The sequence below is a fragment of the Sinohyriopsis cumingii genome, chromosome 3 (assembly GCF_028554795.1).
Source record: "Sinohyriopsis cumingii isolate HCF-2022 chromosome 3, ASM2855479v2, whole genome shotgun sequence".
NCBI classification, from domain to species: Eukaryota; Metazoa; Mollusca; class Bivalvia; order Unionida; family Unionidae; genus Sinohyriopsis; species Sinohyriopsis cumingii.
Window position 1 is genome coordinate 67,474,654 of NC_142963.1, and position 18,876 is coordinate 67,493,529.

General features: G+C 37.0%; 1 protein-coding gene across 1 annotated transcript in view; it reads right to left on the reverse strand.

Annotated features, from left to right (window-relative positions):
* Positions 1–18,876, reverse strand: part of LOC149803029 (aconitate hydratase, mitochondrial-like) — a 68,789-nt gene that overhangs the window by 2,776 nt on the left and 47,137 nt on the right. Inside the window, exons 18-19 of the mRNA XM_089952586.1 lie at positions 15,389–15,482; positions 8,629–8,761 (exon numbers count right to left, since the gene is read on the reverse strand). Coding sequence (XP_089808712.1) covers positions 8,629–8,761; positions 15,389–15,482 — 227 coding nt within the window. The remainder of the gene's footprint in view (positions 1–8,628; positions 8,762–15,388; positions 15,483–18,876) is intronic.

Consider the following 18,876-nt stretch of genomic DNA (forward strand, 5'->3'; position numbering starts at 1 on the left):
TAGACTGGTTATGACTGGTTTCTTTAATGTGTAGACAGAATGTGTAAAAGTACCTTTATTTTTTTACATTAATTCAACTACAAAAGAGTATGTATGTAGACCCAGATATTAAAAAAAACAAGAGGCCCACGTTGGCCTGACATTGCTGACCTGGTAACATAATAGTTGCACATTTCACTAAACATACTTGTGGACTATTGTAGGATCACATCCATTGTAAACGAACTTCCAAACTTTATGTCTTGTAATTTAATTGATTAAATATAGTTTGAGTAATACATGGTGCATCCTTCTCTGGCCCGTTGTTGGGTCCCTCTTTGTCTACTAAGGTTTCTCTGTCCAGACATGATGCCATTGCAGGCAGTATATGTTAATAAGCTAGTAACTAAATTTAGATATGTTGTCATGTTGAACAAATCAGATGACTGAGCTGGAGCATGTGATCGAGCATTGTCAGTTGTTTGAGGCAGTCATACAGCAACTGGGATACCAGTAGAGATGTGTAGTTTTCAGTGTCAAAGCTGCATTTAACTCTAAATTATCTGCAGAAAGAATTCATCCTCCATTTGATGATAACACATGTTACTTTCTGTCTTTTGGGGGTCGTATGTGTATTAGCCCACAATGGCTTCTTGTAGAGCAAGATACAATGTTAATCATTTGACCAGCGTTCGCAATATAGAACATAACCAGGACATCATCACTGTGAAAAATTCAACTTGGGCAGTCATTCCAGAAAATTGGATTGCATCCAAAATGATTAAACAGTTAGCTGAAAAGAACATCAAGTCTCAGTTTCAATTGGAAAGAAGCATCTCCTTCAACTGTACACAGATAATTCTTCTTTGTGTTCAAGAGCATCATCACATGACCAGAGGGGTGATTCGTATGTGTCTTCAACAGCATCGTCACCTGGAAACAGCTGATACACCACATGATCTAAACCTGTCAGACATGGCAACTATCAAGCAACAGTTAGCCTAATTACAAGCATCTATCATCCCAATGACACAATCATCAGCTTCACAATCTTCATGGTGTCCGGCTGATGCGAATACATGTCAATTGCATAGTGACTTTAACCTTCAATCAGCCCTTGCTAGGTGCAGGGATGACAACACGAGACAAACTCCTGCCGGTGGACATTGTACCCAGCAATATACGCAAGGATATAATCAATGGTAAGCATGATAATCTTGCCCTACTGCTGATACCTGGAATGGGCTGTTGCTCAGAGACTAAAATTATCGACCAGGGTGGCAACCAAATTGTAGTGAAAGGGAATGACCAACGTTTGGCCAGCACACTATTTCTGAATTTCTCTGTGAGAGCTATCCATTTACGAGGCCTGAATTAGACTCTTATGCTGACTTTATTGATGAACTGCATCAGAAATACAGTGGAACTGGTTTTATGAGTATCATAATGGTTTTTCTCAAAAGGCTGCCCAGTACTCAATACAACACAATATTGTTGTAGGTTGGTCTTCCCGGGATACTGACTTGTATCTAGCTATTTTCTCTGGTAGGAAAACTGAAGTTTGCTTTCATTGCAACAGTACTCTACACTCAAGTGGCTTCTGTCCTGCTTACCTCACAATGACTTTTAATCCTCAACAATCTAAGAGAAATACCAAATATCTGAACTCCAACTCAGCCATTCATACTTCAATGGATCGGCATGGCCGTCCAGTAATTCTGTTAATTAGGAAACAAATATGCAACAATTTCAATAAGAACAATTGTAGCATGCCCAAGTGCAATTTATTACATATATGTAAATTGTGCTAGAATGACCACCCTCAGGCCAATTGTGATCGGACAGCCAAGAATGGAAACTACATTAAAACTCTTAAGTCATGCTAAAGAAAATATTCTGTTCTTGGTGTGGCACAAGACAAGATATAAGGAAATTTCGTTCCTTCGATGCGCATAACTGCCACTACCCCTACAAATGTTGGCCTGCTTCTTCCCAAGCTCCGCACTCATCCTGAAAGGGATTTTGTGTGTGATTAGTGTGATTAGGATTTTTAATGTAGCTTTAACAATTTTTCAGTCATATCGCTACGATGTCTGCAGTGTGACAGTTTACAGTGATGTCCAGCACTGGGGCATCATTCTGCAGACATGTAACATGATGTCCCACCCAGTCACATTATCCTGACACCAGGCCAACCAGTCCTAACACTAACCTTTTAATGCTGAGCGCCAAGCAAGGCAGCTGTTAGTACCATTTTTGTAAGTCTTTGGTATGACTCGGCTGGGGATTGAACCCACAATCTCCTGCTTCCAAGATGGACGCTCTAATCAATAGACCACCAGAACGGATTTTGTAACAGATTTAGTAACTGATTTGTGTGACAGTTTTCATACTAGCATTCGGAGAGAACCTTCAGCAACCTTTGACTGTAAGAACTTATTGTCTGCTAGATCCCAGCCACACATAGTGCAAGATATTTTAGAACAGGAGAAACAGAAGGGATTTCTGATAGGACCTTTAGATTCTTGCCCTTACCCCATTTACCGGGTAAATCTTGTAGGCATTGTTAAGGGTAAATATTCTAGAAAAAAGAGACTGTTGATCTCTCAGTCCCACATAATAAAGAACACTCAAGCTTTAATAGTTTGACTGTTAAGCAGGAAATTTCCTTGAAATATGTCAAAGTTGATGATGCCAAAAAGACAATTAGAAAGGCATGTACAGGGGCGTTATGTAAATTCGATATCTGCGACACATTTAAACTCATCTCCATTCACCCTAGTCTGTGGCCCTATCATGGCATTAAATGGAACAATCAGTATTATTTCTATGTATGTCTAGTGTTTGGTTCTGTCTTTACCAACGATTTTCACCAAACTGTCAGAAGCTTTCAGTTGGATTGCAGTGAATAATTATGTCATTTACAATCTGATCTACTTGTTGGACAACTTCCTTACAAATGATCACCCACACCACATGGCTGATAGAACCATGGCCATCATGACAATGCTTTTTGCTCATTTGGGAATTCCACGTGCTTCTCATAAAACTCTTGGTCCTACCACATGTTTGAAATATTTAGGAGTGCTTCTAGATACCTTAAGCATGCAAGCAAAATTACCAGAGGAAAAAAATGACAGAATTAGAAACCTTGTGACTCAATTTCTCACACCAAATCAGGAACTAAATGTGAACTCTTACATCTCCTGGGACACTTGAATTTTGCCTGTCATGTAAATGACCCAGGCAGGACATTTGTCTCCTATTTATTGCAAGTATCAAGGTCCATTAGGGAGCTACATCATCACCTACATATTTCCAGTGACTGGAGGAAAGATTTACAAATGAGGAGTGGTTTCCTCAATCAGTGGAATCGGATTTCTCTATTTTATGATGATATTTCTGATTCTGCAGATACGGAACTTTACACTGATGCATCAGGGTCTGTTGGTTTTGGGGGTTATTTTAGAGATTGCTGGTTTGCAAATTCATGGCCAGAGGAGCTATGTCCTTTAGTGGCCCATAAACTGTCTATAGATTTCTGTAAATTATATCCCATAGTGGTGGCAGCAGTGTTGTGGGGTTGGAATGGCACCAAAAAATAAATATATACTCTTCCACTGTGACAATGAGACTACAGTTGCAAAAAACGGCAGATCTTAGAGTCTAGACATTATGAAACTAATGCACCGCCTGACTTTGACAGCTGCTACTAATGGTTCTGTCAAAAATGCAGAACATATACCAGGCAAGAAAAATGCTATAGCTGATGCATTATCTCATTTACAGATTACATGATTCAGACAGCTGGCACCCACAGCAGAGGAACAACCGTGCGAGTACCTTCCTCCAGAAGTCTACTGCTCACCTCTAGAGCCTACCATAATTTTTTGATAGGACTATACTTTGGCTATGGGCACCAAATGTGCTTATTCAACAGGCTTCCAAACCTTCAGGTCTTTCTTGGTAATGGCAGAATTGTGGATTCCTTGATCTAGTTTGTCCCCTGTTGTGAATGAAAACACCTTGATTTACTTTGTTGCTCATTGTGCACAGATGTTGCACCTGACATATCAAACTATAAAACTTTATTTAGCTGGTATTCAGCATTTATACATGCATCTTGGTGTCCCCACTGTATTAACTAATATTAGTTCTTTACTTAGACTACAGAATATATTGCAAGGTGTCAGAAAGGTGCAATGTGACTATAGACAGAAATCACTTCCTATTACATATATTATGTGATATATGGCAGAGCTTGAAACACTATGGACTGAGTGAGTACAATAAGCTCTTACTACAAACTGCTTGTGCACTAGCTTTTTATGCTTTTTTTTGCAGTGTGTAGAATTCACTATTCGTGGAGCCCATTTTTCTGCAACAAACAATCTGTGTATCTCGGACATAATATTTCATATGGATAAGCGCCTATTCACTCGGCATCTTAGATCATCTAAGACTGATGTTTTCCGCCATGGGGTGGATATCAATATTTATGCTATGGACTATGATGTCCTTGTATGCCCTTACTGTGTGATGAAGAAATTCCATCGTATTCGTATACTAGCTTGAGCTCGCCTTTGTGATCCTTTGTTTCTCATGGACAATGGTCGTTCTTTAAGTAGAACTTTTTTTTATCACTACCATTAAGGCCATTTTGTCCAGGTTAGGTTATAATTCACATTGTTATAATGGACACTCCTCTTGTATGGGGGTGGCTACCAGTGCTGCTAAGGCTGGAATTCCAAACCATCTTATCCAAACTTTAGATCGATGGTCCTCTAATGCATATTGTAGATATATTCAGGTGCACCCAGACATAATTAGCTTTGCACAGAGACAGATGTCACAGCGTGTGTCTCACTAGTTGGTTCACACTTGTGTCAATCAATGCCATATTCATTTCTTCACTTAGTGAGACCATTACAGAATTGTTTTTTTTAATTATTATTATTTACCATCTATCAGTGGACATGTGAATTCCTAACCGGCTAATATGTATATCCAAGGTTTCTATGTTTTAGCACATCAGGTTTATCATTCAATTCCGAACCTATTTCATGCATTTTCTATAGTTTAGTTATATTTTTTTCCCCTGCATTTTCACTCATTATTATCTGTATACATACTCACATTTCCTTTAAATTGTGAGCCTTTGTTACAGTCACACTGTTTCGTAGTCACAGTGCTCCCTTCACTTCATTTAGGCCATTGCCAAGTTTCATTCATTCACAACTTTGCTTTTGACCCCCAACTTGTGTCAGTACTTAAATGTACACAACTATTATGCCCGTATATACTTCATACCCATTTCCTACAGTGCATGTATGGAGTATCGGCTGATGTTTGTTATCATAGCATCCTCAGGATTGGACTTGTCAAGTTTTGGTTATCAGTGTCCCTATATAGCTCGTATCAGCCCCTTGCAGCTCCACATACAGGTGGCAGACACTCTTCACAACCCTACAAACTCCCCCAGGTCTTTCTTCCTGAGGTATTCCTATAGAACAGATTCAGAGCTAGCTTGGTGCAGTGTGCTGTGACAGGATTTGCCCCCATTATGCCAAAGATTATTTTATATGTACAATAAAGTGTCTATTGAACCTGTGCATTATGTTACTTAAAATGTTGATTTTATCCATTTTACTATATCCTGATACAAATTCCTTCAAAATATAAAGGCACAATTAATATGCACAGACTCTAGCTCATAAAGAAATCCTAGATCTTGATGATATAAACCCATTTATTATGTTTCACAGAAACTGGATGAGAAATGCAGTCTCTAGATCTAGGAAGTAACATGCTCAGCCAATTTGATACATGGTATCTCATCAACATGTGCTGATCTCACTGATTATAAAGCCTATCTGCAACAACGATAATATAAGTTCACAGTGAAGCAAAATCTGATTGGAATTCAGTGCTGTAACAAGCTCAGTTAACCAAACAGAAATTTACATCATTAATTTACATCAATCTTGCTCATAATCAAACTTATCTAAAATCTAGATAATGCAAAATTACATAACAAGTCTGATCAAAATCTATCTGGAGTACAGTTGCTAATTGTTGACATGCTTATTCAGATGCAAGGTCACATCCTTAGCATGCATACATTTTGCTTGTAATCATACTTGAGCAAGATCTTGACACATGCTGTTTACAGTTTTATCAGAATAATATATTTGTATGAGAAGTAAGCTCACATAAACATAGAGAGATCGTGCTCATCAGAAATAATCATCAAAAATCTTGCTGACATTAGCCTATTTACCAAGTCCAATTAAAACTGGCTCAGAAATAGTCTCTCAAGCAATAAACTCAGCCAACAATATGCAACATTTCCTCATAATATCAGACCTGCCAACTCTTATGATTCTGTCGTAAGTCTTACAAAAATTACCATTAAAATCCAGACTTATGGCATACAAGCAAAAACTATGGGAAAATGATAGTTGCAGAAAAATCTGGATAATATGTTTGATATGGATCCGGGTTTCATATTAGGATTAGTGAAATAAGTCAGGGAACCAGACTAACTTTACAGCAGCACCTAATAGTTCATGCAAATGGCGTCCAGAAATCGATGCATGTTTAAGACAAAAGGGAAAATAAGCTTCTAAAAAAAGTCAGGGAACCAGACTAACTTTACAGCAGCACCTAATAGTTCATGCAAATGGCGTCCAGAAATCGATGCATGTTTAAGACAAAAGGGAAAATAAGCTTCTAAAAAAGTGTTAAGAATCAACACAGAAGAGTAAAAAGGAGTATTCAGATTCTTGAAAGCTGGAAAGAACACAATTATGTTCATTGGACATCACATGCCAATTTGAGTATGTCTCGCTGCGGGAGATATGATTGCTGTCGTCATGTGAAAGGGAAAGAGAATTTCCAAGAATTACATCAAGTTGAAAGATAGCAACAAGCCACTGAGCTGCATAGGGTTCGGAACTATGCATACTTTACAAACTTTTCAGTTGAACATAATGTTTATTGTCACTGCATCAAACTTTTAATTAGGTTTTCCAGCTTTACAATAGTAATTATTGATATTTTGTTACACCTTACTGAAAACTGGTCAACCTTACAGAAAAAAATCAACTGCCTTACTGAGACGGACTTGTCAGGGTTGTAGGTCTGTAATATTCACAGATCTCGTTCATTGTAAACACATTTTATAGCTTGATGATATAAGCCCATTTACCAGGTTTGATAAAAATATGATAAGAAACGGCCACCAGTGTTGACAAGCTCAATGAATCTGATAAAAAACCATCCTGACATTAATATGAATGCATCTTGTTCATAACTGTAATTGTCCAATATCTCAGTGATTTAAGCCTATTTACCAAGTCTGATCAAGAAATAGTTTTTTGAGTGGCAACAAGCTCAGCCAATCACATTCAAAATCACCTCAATAATATCTATGCATCCTGTGCATTATGGATTCTATACCTGAAGTTATATCAAAATAAGATAAAAAAATATGGTTCAAACGTGGTAACAAGCTCAATCTGATACAATATCAACTAATTAATATGCATTAATCCCACTCATTATTGAAATTACACAAGATCTCAAAGGTTCACCCTCAGATTTCCAGATTTCACAACAGTTTTTTACCACTAAGGGAAATGTAGTCCCCAGTTCTAAACCTTGTATAATAGTGGCTAAAAAAATGTAGGGTTTAACGCCATTTTTCAGCACAAGATAGTCGTCTATACATGGCGGCTAGTATAACTGGTGGAGGAAGAACCCTGGAAAACCTCGGGAAGAATCACCGACCCATGAGAAGCTACTGGCAGGCTTTCATACACAGCCACATTAGCCGAACCTGAGACTCGAATCTGCACAGACAGGTGAGATGGCAGTGATCCAAATGGCGAGCGCTTTAGACCACTCGGCCCCCAACCCCCCAAAAAAGCATTTTGTGTAGGACCCAAGATGTTGACATAAATGACTTACACATTTCTGCCAAGATCTTGCCATATTCAAATAGTTTTAACTTGCTTAATGTTGCTAGCTTTAAAGAGTATAACAAGTCTGAAAGAATAGTGACCAAGAGCATTATAGACTATTTAAAAGATTTTGTCTAAAATTTGGTCAATATTCAAACTAATTTTGTGACCTGATGGTATGTGATGATAACATCATGGTCAAGCATAAAACTATGAAAATTTATGGAGATCATTTTGTTTACAGACATATTTACAAAAATGCAACAAATCCCACTACCATAAGGAGACAAAATCCAACAATTAAAATCACCAATTAGCAACATTTTCCATTTGATCTTTAATTCATTTTATAGTATTTATTTTATAACATTTAATAAAAAAAATTAAGTTTATAAATTGACAATTAATTATAAACACTTTTCTCAAAACAGAGCTTTAAATTTCTCTTGCTTACTGTATATACTCACTAACAAGATGAGTCCTGTTAAGAACTGCACCGACCCAGATCTGCAATTGCATAATTTGCTGACAGACCTGGGTTATGTACAGTTTGTTGGGAGTAATCAGTAGAACAATCAAGAGAGACCCTGATCTGCAGGTGCATTATGCTACGGCAGATATGGATCTTTGTTACTTGCAGTTTGACTTGACTTATAAGCAAGTAACATGGTATTTGTAATCCTACCATGAATTCTAGCAAAGCTCTTGACGATGATGGCACGGCCTCCAAGATGTCTGGGTTCCAAAGCTGCATGTTCTCTACTGCTGCCTTCACCATAGTTCTCATCTCCTATCACACACCATGGCACCTTTTGTTTCTATAAAGAGGGTGGTAAGAAAAGTTGAAATTTTATTTTTTAAACAGACCATCATCTACTTGATTCTTAACTATGTTGACTACCGCTATAAAACAAAGTACACCTATGCCTTATAATCATGCACAGTTTTTAAAATGTGAAACTGATGTAGAAAAACTCCACACTGTGTGGTATAGAAATTATCCCCATAACTAACATCAGATCAGTGTTATGGGAATTGATGAATGTCAATTTAGATTTGCTAGCAACCAAACTTTGCCTTTAACATTTGCATGTTTCAATTCATAGATAATGCAACTTTTGTCCTGCCAGAATGTCAACATGGGTTGGCTATCATGATGTGTCCTTGGGTAAAGAACTTTTGTCATGCCAGTATGTCAACCTGGGTTGGCTATTATGATGTGTCCTTGGGCAACTTTTGTTATGCCCGTATGTCAGTCTGGGTTGGCTATCATGATGTGTCCTTGGGCAAAGAACTTTTGTCCAGTTGCCTCGACACTAAATGACGGAAAACACCAAACCAAACTAAACCAATCTAATTATATATCCATTGCAGCCAAATTTGATGGCAGACAATCATCTTTTGTAGACATTTTAAAGGTCTCTGTGTCAAATTCTGTTTAGCATTTTTGTTATGATGGACGGGCATCATGTCATAAGTTATCCTGTCAAATTTGGCCAAATTATGCTGAGCAGTTTTTAATAAAGCATTTTATGTTTTTCTTGTTCAGTAATAGTAGCTATACTTGATGCCAGATCAAAATCATTAGAATACATTTTGAAGGCATTTTATGGAAAGATCCTATGTGTCAAATTTGTTAAAATTCTGTCCAGTGGTTTTTGAATAAAAAGCCATTTAAAGTGATTTATTTTCAGCCGCCTGTAATAGTGGTATCTAGATTTGGTCATGTTTATCAGTTTGCCCATATGTTCTGGGAAGCTTTTTAGCAAAATTATGATATCATATTTGTATCTATGATGAAATTATAATTTCTGGCTATTAATGAAATTGTTCAATTTGTAACACATTTTCCAACTTTTCTTTGGCAAAATCCTTAATACCACAATTTAGCAAAATACACTTGTGGTAGACAGATAATTGGTAGACATATCTGTATTACAACAAATTTTCAACTTTGCACACATGCTTGATCTTTTAGGGCATATTTTTTGTTTTGTTATGTATGAAAACCTTGTTAGAAAATGTTATCAAGTGAACTTTAGTATACATGTTTGGCTTCATATGTAGATGACCTAATTAGACTTTCAGGAATGTTTCAAACTTTGGACATGTGGCCTTCATTGGTGGTGAACATGTTTTACAAACACAAATCTGGATCCAAGGTAAGCAGCAGCAGCCATGTTTTATGGCAAATCATTATGGTCAGAAGTATGCAGCACATCCTCTACTTGTGATATGTGAATGCACAAAGGTTTATATAACTATGGGGAGTTGCAGCCAGGTCCATACATGCCAACCCCTGGCAAGTAAAAAGTGTAATCCAAGTGGACAAAAAGAGTAATGCAAGAAGAAAAAGAGTAATCCACATATAACATGATACAAATTCAATGAGCACATTACAAATTTATTTTTTTTTACCCCTACTGTCTTTTAACATAAATTACTGCTTCAAGTTTTCATATGTAGCACTTGTAGATTTAAAAAGCAACAGACACATGTTGTATTTTGAAACACTTTGTACCAGCTAAGACTATGAATGTTTTGCACACCAGTAAAGCACTAAGTACTAGATTACAGAGCCATGATCTGAATTCAGTTTTATTTTTGTTAACAACACAAAACAATCTCTCATTTCCAGCATTCGAATGGTAAGAACCAATATTCCTTTCATAACCTGACAAAGAAGAGGAAATTTATATCTTCCAGTTACTGGGTTGTTTAGCTGGGAAATAAGATGAAAAAAATAAACTCTGTTGGCTTGAAGTACATTGTCAAGTAGAATGCCAACTTTACACTTGAGGCATTCTCCTTCTAATTTATTGGCAGCCTTTCATTCAGCAAGGTGCATCAAATGACAGAGACAACCTGTGATGTACACTGAAGAGATATTTTTCATAATATAGAATGCAACTCCTTTATGAATTCCAGTTATCACTGATGCAGTATCAGCTGAAAACCCCATACAGTATCTGTTTATTCAAAAAATTATCATGCAAATCAAAAATGTTTTCTACAGTGGAATTTACTGTTAATTCTGGTAATGAAATAAGAGCACCGACTTTGCTTTTTCTGTAGTCAAAGTCTCTTACACAGACTGAGTACAACTTTTTGTCAAAATTACTACTCCCATCTGTGGCAATACTAAACAATGCAATTTTCATGGCTTCTGCAATTTTAAGTGAAGTATCTTCAGCTAAACACTGATGTTGTTGTTGTAGGGTTTAATGCCATTTTGCAGCACACGATAGGCTATACATGGCGGCCAGTATTAATGGTGGAGGAAGAACCCTGGAAAAACCCCGGAAAGAACCACCGACCCATGAGAAGCTACTGGCAAGCTTTCTCACATACCCACATTAGCCGAATCCGAGACTCGAACCCACGCAGACAGAGGTGAGATGGTAGTGATCTGTAACGGAGAGTGCTTTAGACCACTCGGCCACTCGGGGCCCCGCTAAACACTGAACAATATGACAAGATTTTGCTCTTGCACATGCATGTATTCTGCAATTTGGAATCAGGAAACATTTGTTTGATCAAATGACCAATGTAGTCTTCTACCACTAGGGGTAGTCTGTGTTCTATTAAGAACTCAGTAAATAACACCTCTGCATTTATAACATTTGTGTCCACAATTGAGTTTTGCTATAAAAAATAAGTTACCTTAGTACTGGAGTTAGTATAATTCAAGATTTCTTTAGTTTTCAAGTGTTGCTCCACATCAAATTTATCACCATGAATAATATTAAAATCCTTTCCACACACCCTGCAATGGGCGTGAATCTGCCCTGGAATGAAATGCTGTGTTATGTAATTCATGTCTTCATCTCTGAATCGGTTTTTCATCTTTATTTAATCCATCTGTGAAATTATTTGTAAAACATTTTTGATCTAGCACACACATCGACTTGAATAAATCTGACTTTAAGCGCCAAATATCCTACAGACTGGTTATGTACCAAATATGAATTAGAACAAATAATCTGCAAATAAAGATTAAAAAGTAGAAAACCAGTCTGTTCTCTCCTAAGCCATACAGCTGCTATATATACAATCCAAGGTCAAAAGTTTGAAAGCAGAAACCACCATGTTTCTTGGAAATAGGACAGCCACTATAAATAGAACATAATACTGTTAGGAAAGTGTATGCAAATCTACAGACAAGCGTACTCTTATAATGTAGTTAAGTAAAAGCCATCTTTTCAAGGAATACGGTCTGTGGGATTAATGGGATGTTAATAAAAACAAGAAAACAAATTATTGATTTTTTTAAGGGGGATATACCGAAATAGTGTAATCCATATACATTTATGCGTAAGGCGTAATTTAGTGAAAAAAAGCGTAATGATTATGCCAAAAGCATAATGGCTGGCATGTATGCAGATCAAGAATTGTAAATGAATGGCTGGACAGGCTGATTCCCAAACACCCCATCCTGCTTTCCCACCAACTTCATTAGTGAGATTATAACACAACTGTATATCATATATTGTAGCAGGTTAATATCAAAGAAAGGAAGGAAGGTTTTGATCATTTCTGCCATCAAACCAATAACCTTTACAGTGATATTTATTACAGCTTTTAAATTCTTTTTATGAAGATGCAAATGTTCAATCCAATATTAAATGTTTCCAGTAAAATTTTAATTGTTAAACTGGACTGCTTAAAAAGAAGTTTGAGTCTTGGAAATATTTTAAAGATTTGTTATTAGTTCTTTTTGGAGATAAACATGAAGTACCCATTATTAAACATATTACAGCACAAGTCATTTTACTGTCTACACTGTCTGACACAATCATAATACTATAACATGTTACAGCACAAGTCATTTTACTATGAACACTGTCTGACACAATCGTAATACTGGGACAAAGAAAGGATATTTACAATCATTTATATGATATGCAACTGATAGAAATTGTTTCAGTATGTAACCACGAGGCTCTTCCAATCATTTAGGTCACACTGTATTCTAACTGACACAAACAAAATGATAAAGAACAAAAGTCTTATTCTTTTTCAATTTAATTGTCATAAAGACACCCCTTTTTGAAAAACTTAACAACAAATCAAATGTGGTAATTTCCTTCAGAGACATTTTGAAACCGACTATACCATGAATGCAAAGTCAACTAATTTTTAATTTCACTGTATTGTCTTGATACTGTGATTGCACTGGACATTGGTTTGTTTAGAATAAAACTGCTTCTGAAATGAAATTATTTGGCACCCCCACCCATAACAAAATGCTTGAAAATTATAGGCTCTTTACCAAACCAATGTAGCATATTCTTTCAAATGAGAAACAACTATGTTTTTTAGATATCAAGGAAAAATGCACTGCTGGTTCTCTGAAGCTTGATACTGTGCCTATACCCTGTGCTGTGATGGACTCCATGGAGCTTAATGTCTTGCCTACCTCCTGTGCTGTGATGGACTCCATGGAGCTCAGTGTCTTACCTACATCCTGTGCTGTGATGGACTCCATGGAGCTCAGTGTCTTACCTACATCCTGTGCTTTGTTGGACTCCTTGGAGCTTAATGTCCTACATACAACCTGTGCTGTGATGGACTCCATGGAGCTCAGTGTCTTACCTACATCCTGTGTTGTGATGGACTCCATGGAGCTCAGTCTCTTACCTACATCCTGTGCTGTGATGGACTCCATGGAGCTTAATGTCTTGCCTACATCCTGTGCTGTGATGGACTCCATGGAGCTCAGTGTCTTACCTACATCCTGTGCTGTGATGGACTCCATGGAGCTTAATGTCTTGCCTACATCCTGTGCTGTGATTGGTTCCGTGGAGCTCAGTATCTTACATGAACCCTGTTGTTCTGATGGGCTCCAAGGAGCTCAGTATTTTGTGCATGCCCTGTGATGTGATGCACCCTACTTCATCTGACTCACAAACACAATAACACCGAATCTTAACATTGACACCAACACTAATGCATTCAGACAAATTATATCCATACTGTAGAAAATATAACAAAATAGTTTGAATCCATACCTGCCAACCATGTTATGTACCAAACCATAAGTATAGAGAAAATGATAAACAAAATTAGATGAATGCATGTACGAGTGTCAGAGAGGGACTGGATGGGATGGGGAAAAAATGCCAGTTAAATGGAAAATAATAATTTTACTACCTGTCAATTTATACCACAATCAAGATTAGTACAACTTGTGTTCAATAAACATTAACAACTACTGTGTAAAAATGTTAATTATGATCTGTAATCTATAGGTTTCTAAAACTGAATTGTATTTACATTTGTCAGCTTGGCTGATGATTTAAGTGGTGTCATGGAATATGAGACACCTAAGACAACAAATTGGGAGCTATGATGTGATAATGTTATCATAGCTGCCAACCTTCCAGGCTCACAATTAGTGAAAATAGGGATAAAAAGAAGTGAATTTGGACATGAATTAGTGAAAAATACCATGACAATAACTCCATCCACTCTGACCGTCAATACTACACTATATCAAGATCTCAATATAAAACTAAAACACTACATATATGCAGAAATATATCTGCATTTCTATTTATTATGGTATTCAAAACTTCACTTGTCCTTATGGTTATTTATCAAGACATGATACTGTGGGAGACTTGAACTTCCTTAACTGCTTGATCGTAAATTTGTTTTTTAAACAATTCAGACTTCTTGCCTGCTGGTTGATCTTGGTGACTAAAATTGCTGACAAGATTATTTTTCCTCACTAGAGAAAATACTCTTTCGCTCTCACTGTTGCTGTGAGGAATACACAGGAGCTGCAGCACTTTTGCTTCTTTCACAGGAAAATTTGGAAGCGATTTCACAAATAAGACTTCAGCGTTTGTAGCTTGCAGGTCTTCTGCTGATGGCTTAAAATATTCCAGAGCTGAAATCTGCGAATTCTTAATTTTCCCAACTGCTACGTGTTTTTTGTAACCGATGTGCTTACATGCGATGCTGAACGGTAACTCAAATCAGTGTTGGTGATGCATGAGCGGAGCAAAATTCTGGTAAGGCCCCAGTTTCTCTCAAAAGCATTTGTAAAACTACTCTTATATATATATATATAGATTAAAATATGTTAAAATGCTTGCTACTGGCCAACTAAACTAATCGACTATAGTTCAACTAATATCGCAACCAGCAGTACCGGACCGTTTCAGCAACTGCAAATGTCACAACTAGCGCTTAACGGGAAATTGGTTATTTTATTAAAGATTTAAAATAATTGAGAATTGGAGAATTCGTGAATTTTTGGCTTGCAGCATGAATCCGTGAATCGCTGAAAAAGTCACGAAATTCACGCCAAATTCGTGAGGGTTGGCAGCTATGTGTTATTTCTGAATTCATGTTATACCAGGATTTACATACATCTTACGACTCTTATGCCAGCAAGACAATATATTACCAATCTGACAAATACTTTGCTATCTTACCTTGTACTGGCGAGCCACATCAGGAACAGGCCCATACTGTCCTGTCAGCTGATTTTTCACCTTATTGACTTCTCCATTCTCTTCATTAATTGCACTAAAAGCACCAAAATATTTAAAATTAAAAACAGCTGCAAGCATATTTCAAATAATATTTGGTAATATGAGATGGCAAATATTTTAGTAAAATTATTTTTCTCTGAGAATATTTACCTGATGACATTAATGGTGGGAAACAAAGCTTTATTACCTCTTGAACCCAACAATTCCAGAAAGACAAAACAGTCATCTTTCATGTCTCTATACCATATAGGCAAAGGGAAGAAACGTGTACCCATTACAGTCATTTATTGGACATTTACATAACCTTTTTAACAGAATGATGTATCAGTGTCTCATATGCAGGAAGGTGTGGGATGGTTTACTTGTGATGGAAGAAGTATTCTTGGAGAAAAATAATTTATTAATAAGCCTAATTTCTCAATCATATGTTCCCTTATCACATTGACTTAAGGAGAATAGGTAAGTTGAGGAGGAAAAACATAAGTATTCAATCTCCAGCATCGGTATCAGTAAAGGAAATAATGTATGAATTCCCTTTAAGAAGGATAAACCAGTCTCTTAGTACGATGGTACTACACACTGACAGTCAAGTAGCCTATGGCCATGATACTCAGAAAGGGACATGTGAGATCAAGCCACTTCCTAACAGGCTTTCAAAGTAGAAGGCCTTCCTGCTCTGGAGATTCTCTCCATAAATGAAGTCTGAAATTTCTTTCTTTGCAAGACTCTCCTGAGAAGAGCCAGGCATGGATGAAACACCTTTGAATGGGATTGTTTGAACAAATGTAATTTTCCTGGGAAAGACTTTTGCTATTTCAAGGAAATCATTCACCCATACTTTTTCCCACCTGAGTGAGGCTACTATAACCACTTTGCAAGTCCTGTCCCTGATTTTTAGAATGACTCTTGGACTCAGAACAGATGAAGAGGTGTAGACCCAAATCCCATCCCAAGTGACTGCCAGACTATTCATGGACCAAGCTGCCACATCTGGAACAGGAGAGATGAATGTGGGCAGTTTCTGACTCTACCTTATCATAAAAAGATCTATCACAGAATGAACCAAAGAGGACCAATCCACTGAAAAACTGCCAAAGGGACAACTCGGTGGGCAGGGTCTTGGAATAAGAATCAGCCAACACAATGAGTTTGCAAGGAACATGTCTGATCTGGACTGTTATTGTGTTCCAGGCACACAAACACAGAAACAAACAAACCTGGATGATTAAGTCTGGTGAATTGGTCTGCCAAATCTGAGGAGGTAAGTGAGCATTGCATAAATGTCACACATTACCTGGATCATTTTCTGCACATGTTTTGTCACCAATAATGAAGGGCATTCATTACAGTCTTCACTTCCAAAAGGTTTATATGAAAATCTTTGTCCTTTGGGTTCTGGTTGCTGCTTATTGTGTGAAGTGAGGCAACAGATGAGTTCCCTTGCCTGATGTAGTGGCATCCATATAAATCATGACACTTGTTCAGGATTCTCCAAATATTCCAGCTGTAAGTCACTGTTCATAATGCTTATGACACAGAAATTATTTTATCTAAATTAACACCAGACAAGCTGATCTAGATGACCTGAAAATGGGCAACACAGAGTGAGCAATGCCATCTGATGAGGGTGCATATAAAGGCAGCCAAAAGTTATCAAATCTGCCACTGCATTTAGCAGAGTTTAAGACACTTTTTCACACAAACCCAGTTCCAGTTTGAGACTGATTTTGGCATTTAGAAAACAGAGTTGAAAAATTCCTCTCACACAAACCCAGTTCCTGTTTGAGACTGATACTATAGTATCATTAATTTTTGTTGGGCTCAATTTTTGTGGTTTTAAAAATAAGGGCATTTTCATGGATACATAAATTTGTGGTTTTGCCTGTCAAAGTTTGCATTTTAGTAGGTATTTAATACCCAAAATAAAGAATACAAAAGAATAAAACTATGTTGACACAAACACCAGTCACTTTAATGTTTAAACCATTACTACCACCTATATGAGCACAAATCAAAGACCTGGCAAGTTCAATACTTACACCATGTTTTCGACCAAGTGAATAAAATCAGTCGAAGCTGATGCAGCCAAAAACACTAAAACAATACTTCCATCTCTATGAGCACAACTGTCAAGATTAATCGCTTCTGCCATGTTTTCGTTTGAGTGCTCAACATCAAAGGAAGCCAATGCAGCCAACAACGCAAGGCCAATCGGTTATTAAAGTACATATGAATGATCTCTTACTTAAACCACTGTCCATCAAGTTGCACCATCAATACTTTCTGGTGATCATGGCGTTAAGACAGTGGCTTAAAAGTGGTAAATTTCAACTTAGACCACCCCCCCAGTTCCTGGACTTCCTAACCCATCAGAAGCTGCGAACACAGCACAGGCGCTTGCTTACCAGGCAGCAATTTGGGGATTAATTATCTGAGAAGTATTTGTGAGTACCATGAGACTTGATTGACACAATGTTGATACAGTGGTTTTGTCCAAAAATCTGTGAAGTGTGTCCTTTAATACTCTGCTGTAATTAGTGTATATACATAGTGTTTCATTAATAATAGTGTTTCAAGAAATAGTTATAGTATTTTACAGGATTGTTGTTCTTTTTGGATTAAAAATGCATGGATAAAATTAAATGTACTTTCAGAAGGATTTAAATGTTTCAACAACAGTTGTACTTTGTTGTGGATTTAAATTTGTGGTTCGGGGCAACAACGAAAACCAAGAAAATTGGCCTCCGACGAAAACTGATGATACTACAGTCTGTGCAATTCATATTTGAGGTATGCAAATGATATTCAGATGGTCAGAAATTCCATAACCTGAAGGGAAAAGTGTTGTGGAGATTAAGTCCTGATATATCCCAATTCACTATAAAATCCAGGTGGGTGATAAGTTGTTCCTTTGCTTCACTCAACCTACTAGCAAGTGTGTTTCTGAACAATGTTGTCTATGTACACTCAAGTTGCTGTCAATGAGGTGGTCCTGAACAATGAGAGTTGACTGTTTTTGTAACGGTCCAAGAGCTAAGATAGTGTCAAAAAGGTGGTATATAGTTCCACCATACGAAGGATCTTATGTGAAGCTGGCTAGACAGGGACATTAGAGAATGCATTGGGCAGAACACGACTGATTGTAAACTTAGGGACTCCCTTTTGATGGAAAGGAGAACAGATCATGATTTTTCCATCTTAAATTTTGGTGCCAATAAAAACTTGCTTGACTGGCTCAGATCTATCAGTGATCTGAGTTTTTTATTGGTTTCTGATACAAGGAAAAGTCTTGAGTAAAACCATGATGACAATTAAAAAGGTTACTTCTTTGCTCTGGATAATTCAAAATCTTTAGTAATTTCCCATACTCTAAGCATAATTTATTTATGCTCTGAGTATAGAAAATTACAAATGATCACAAAAACCAT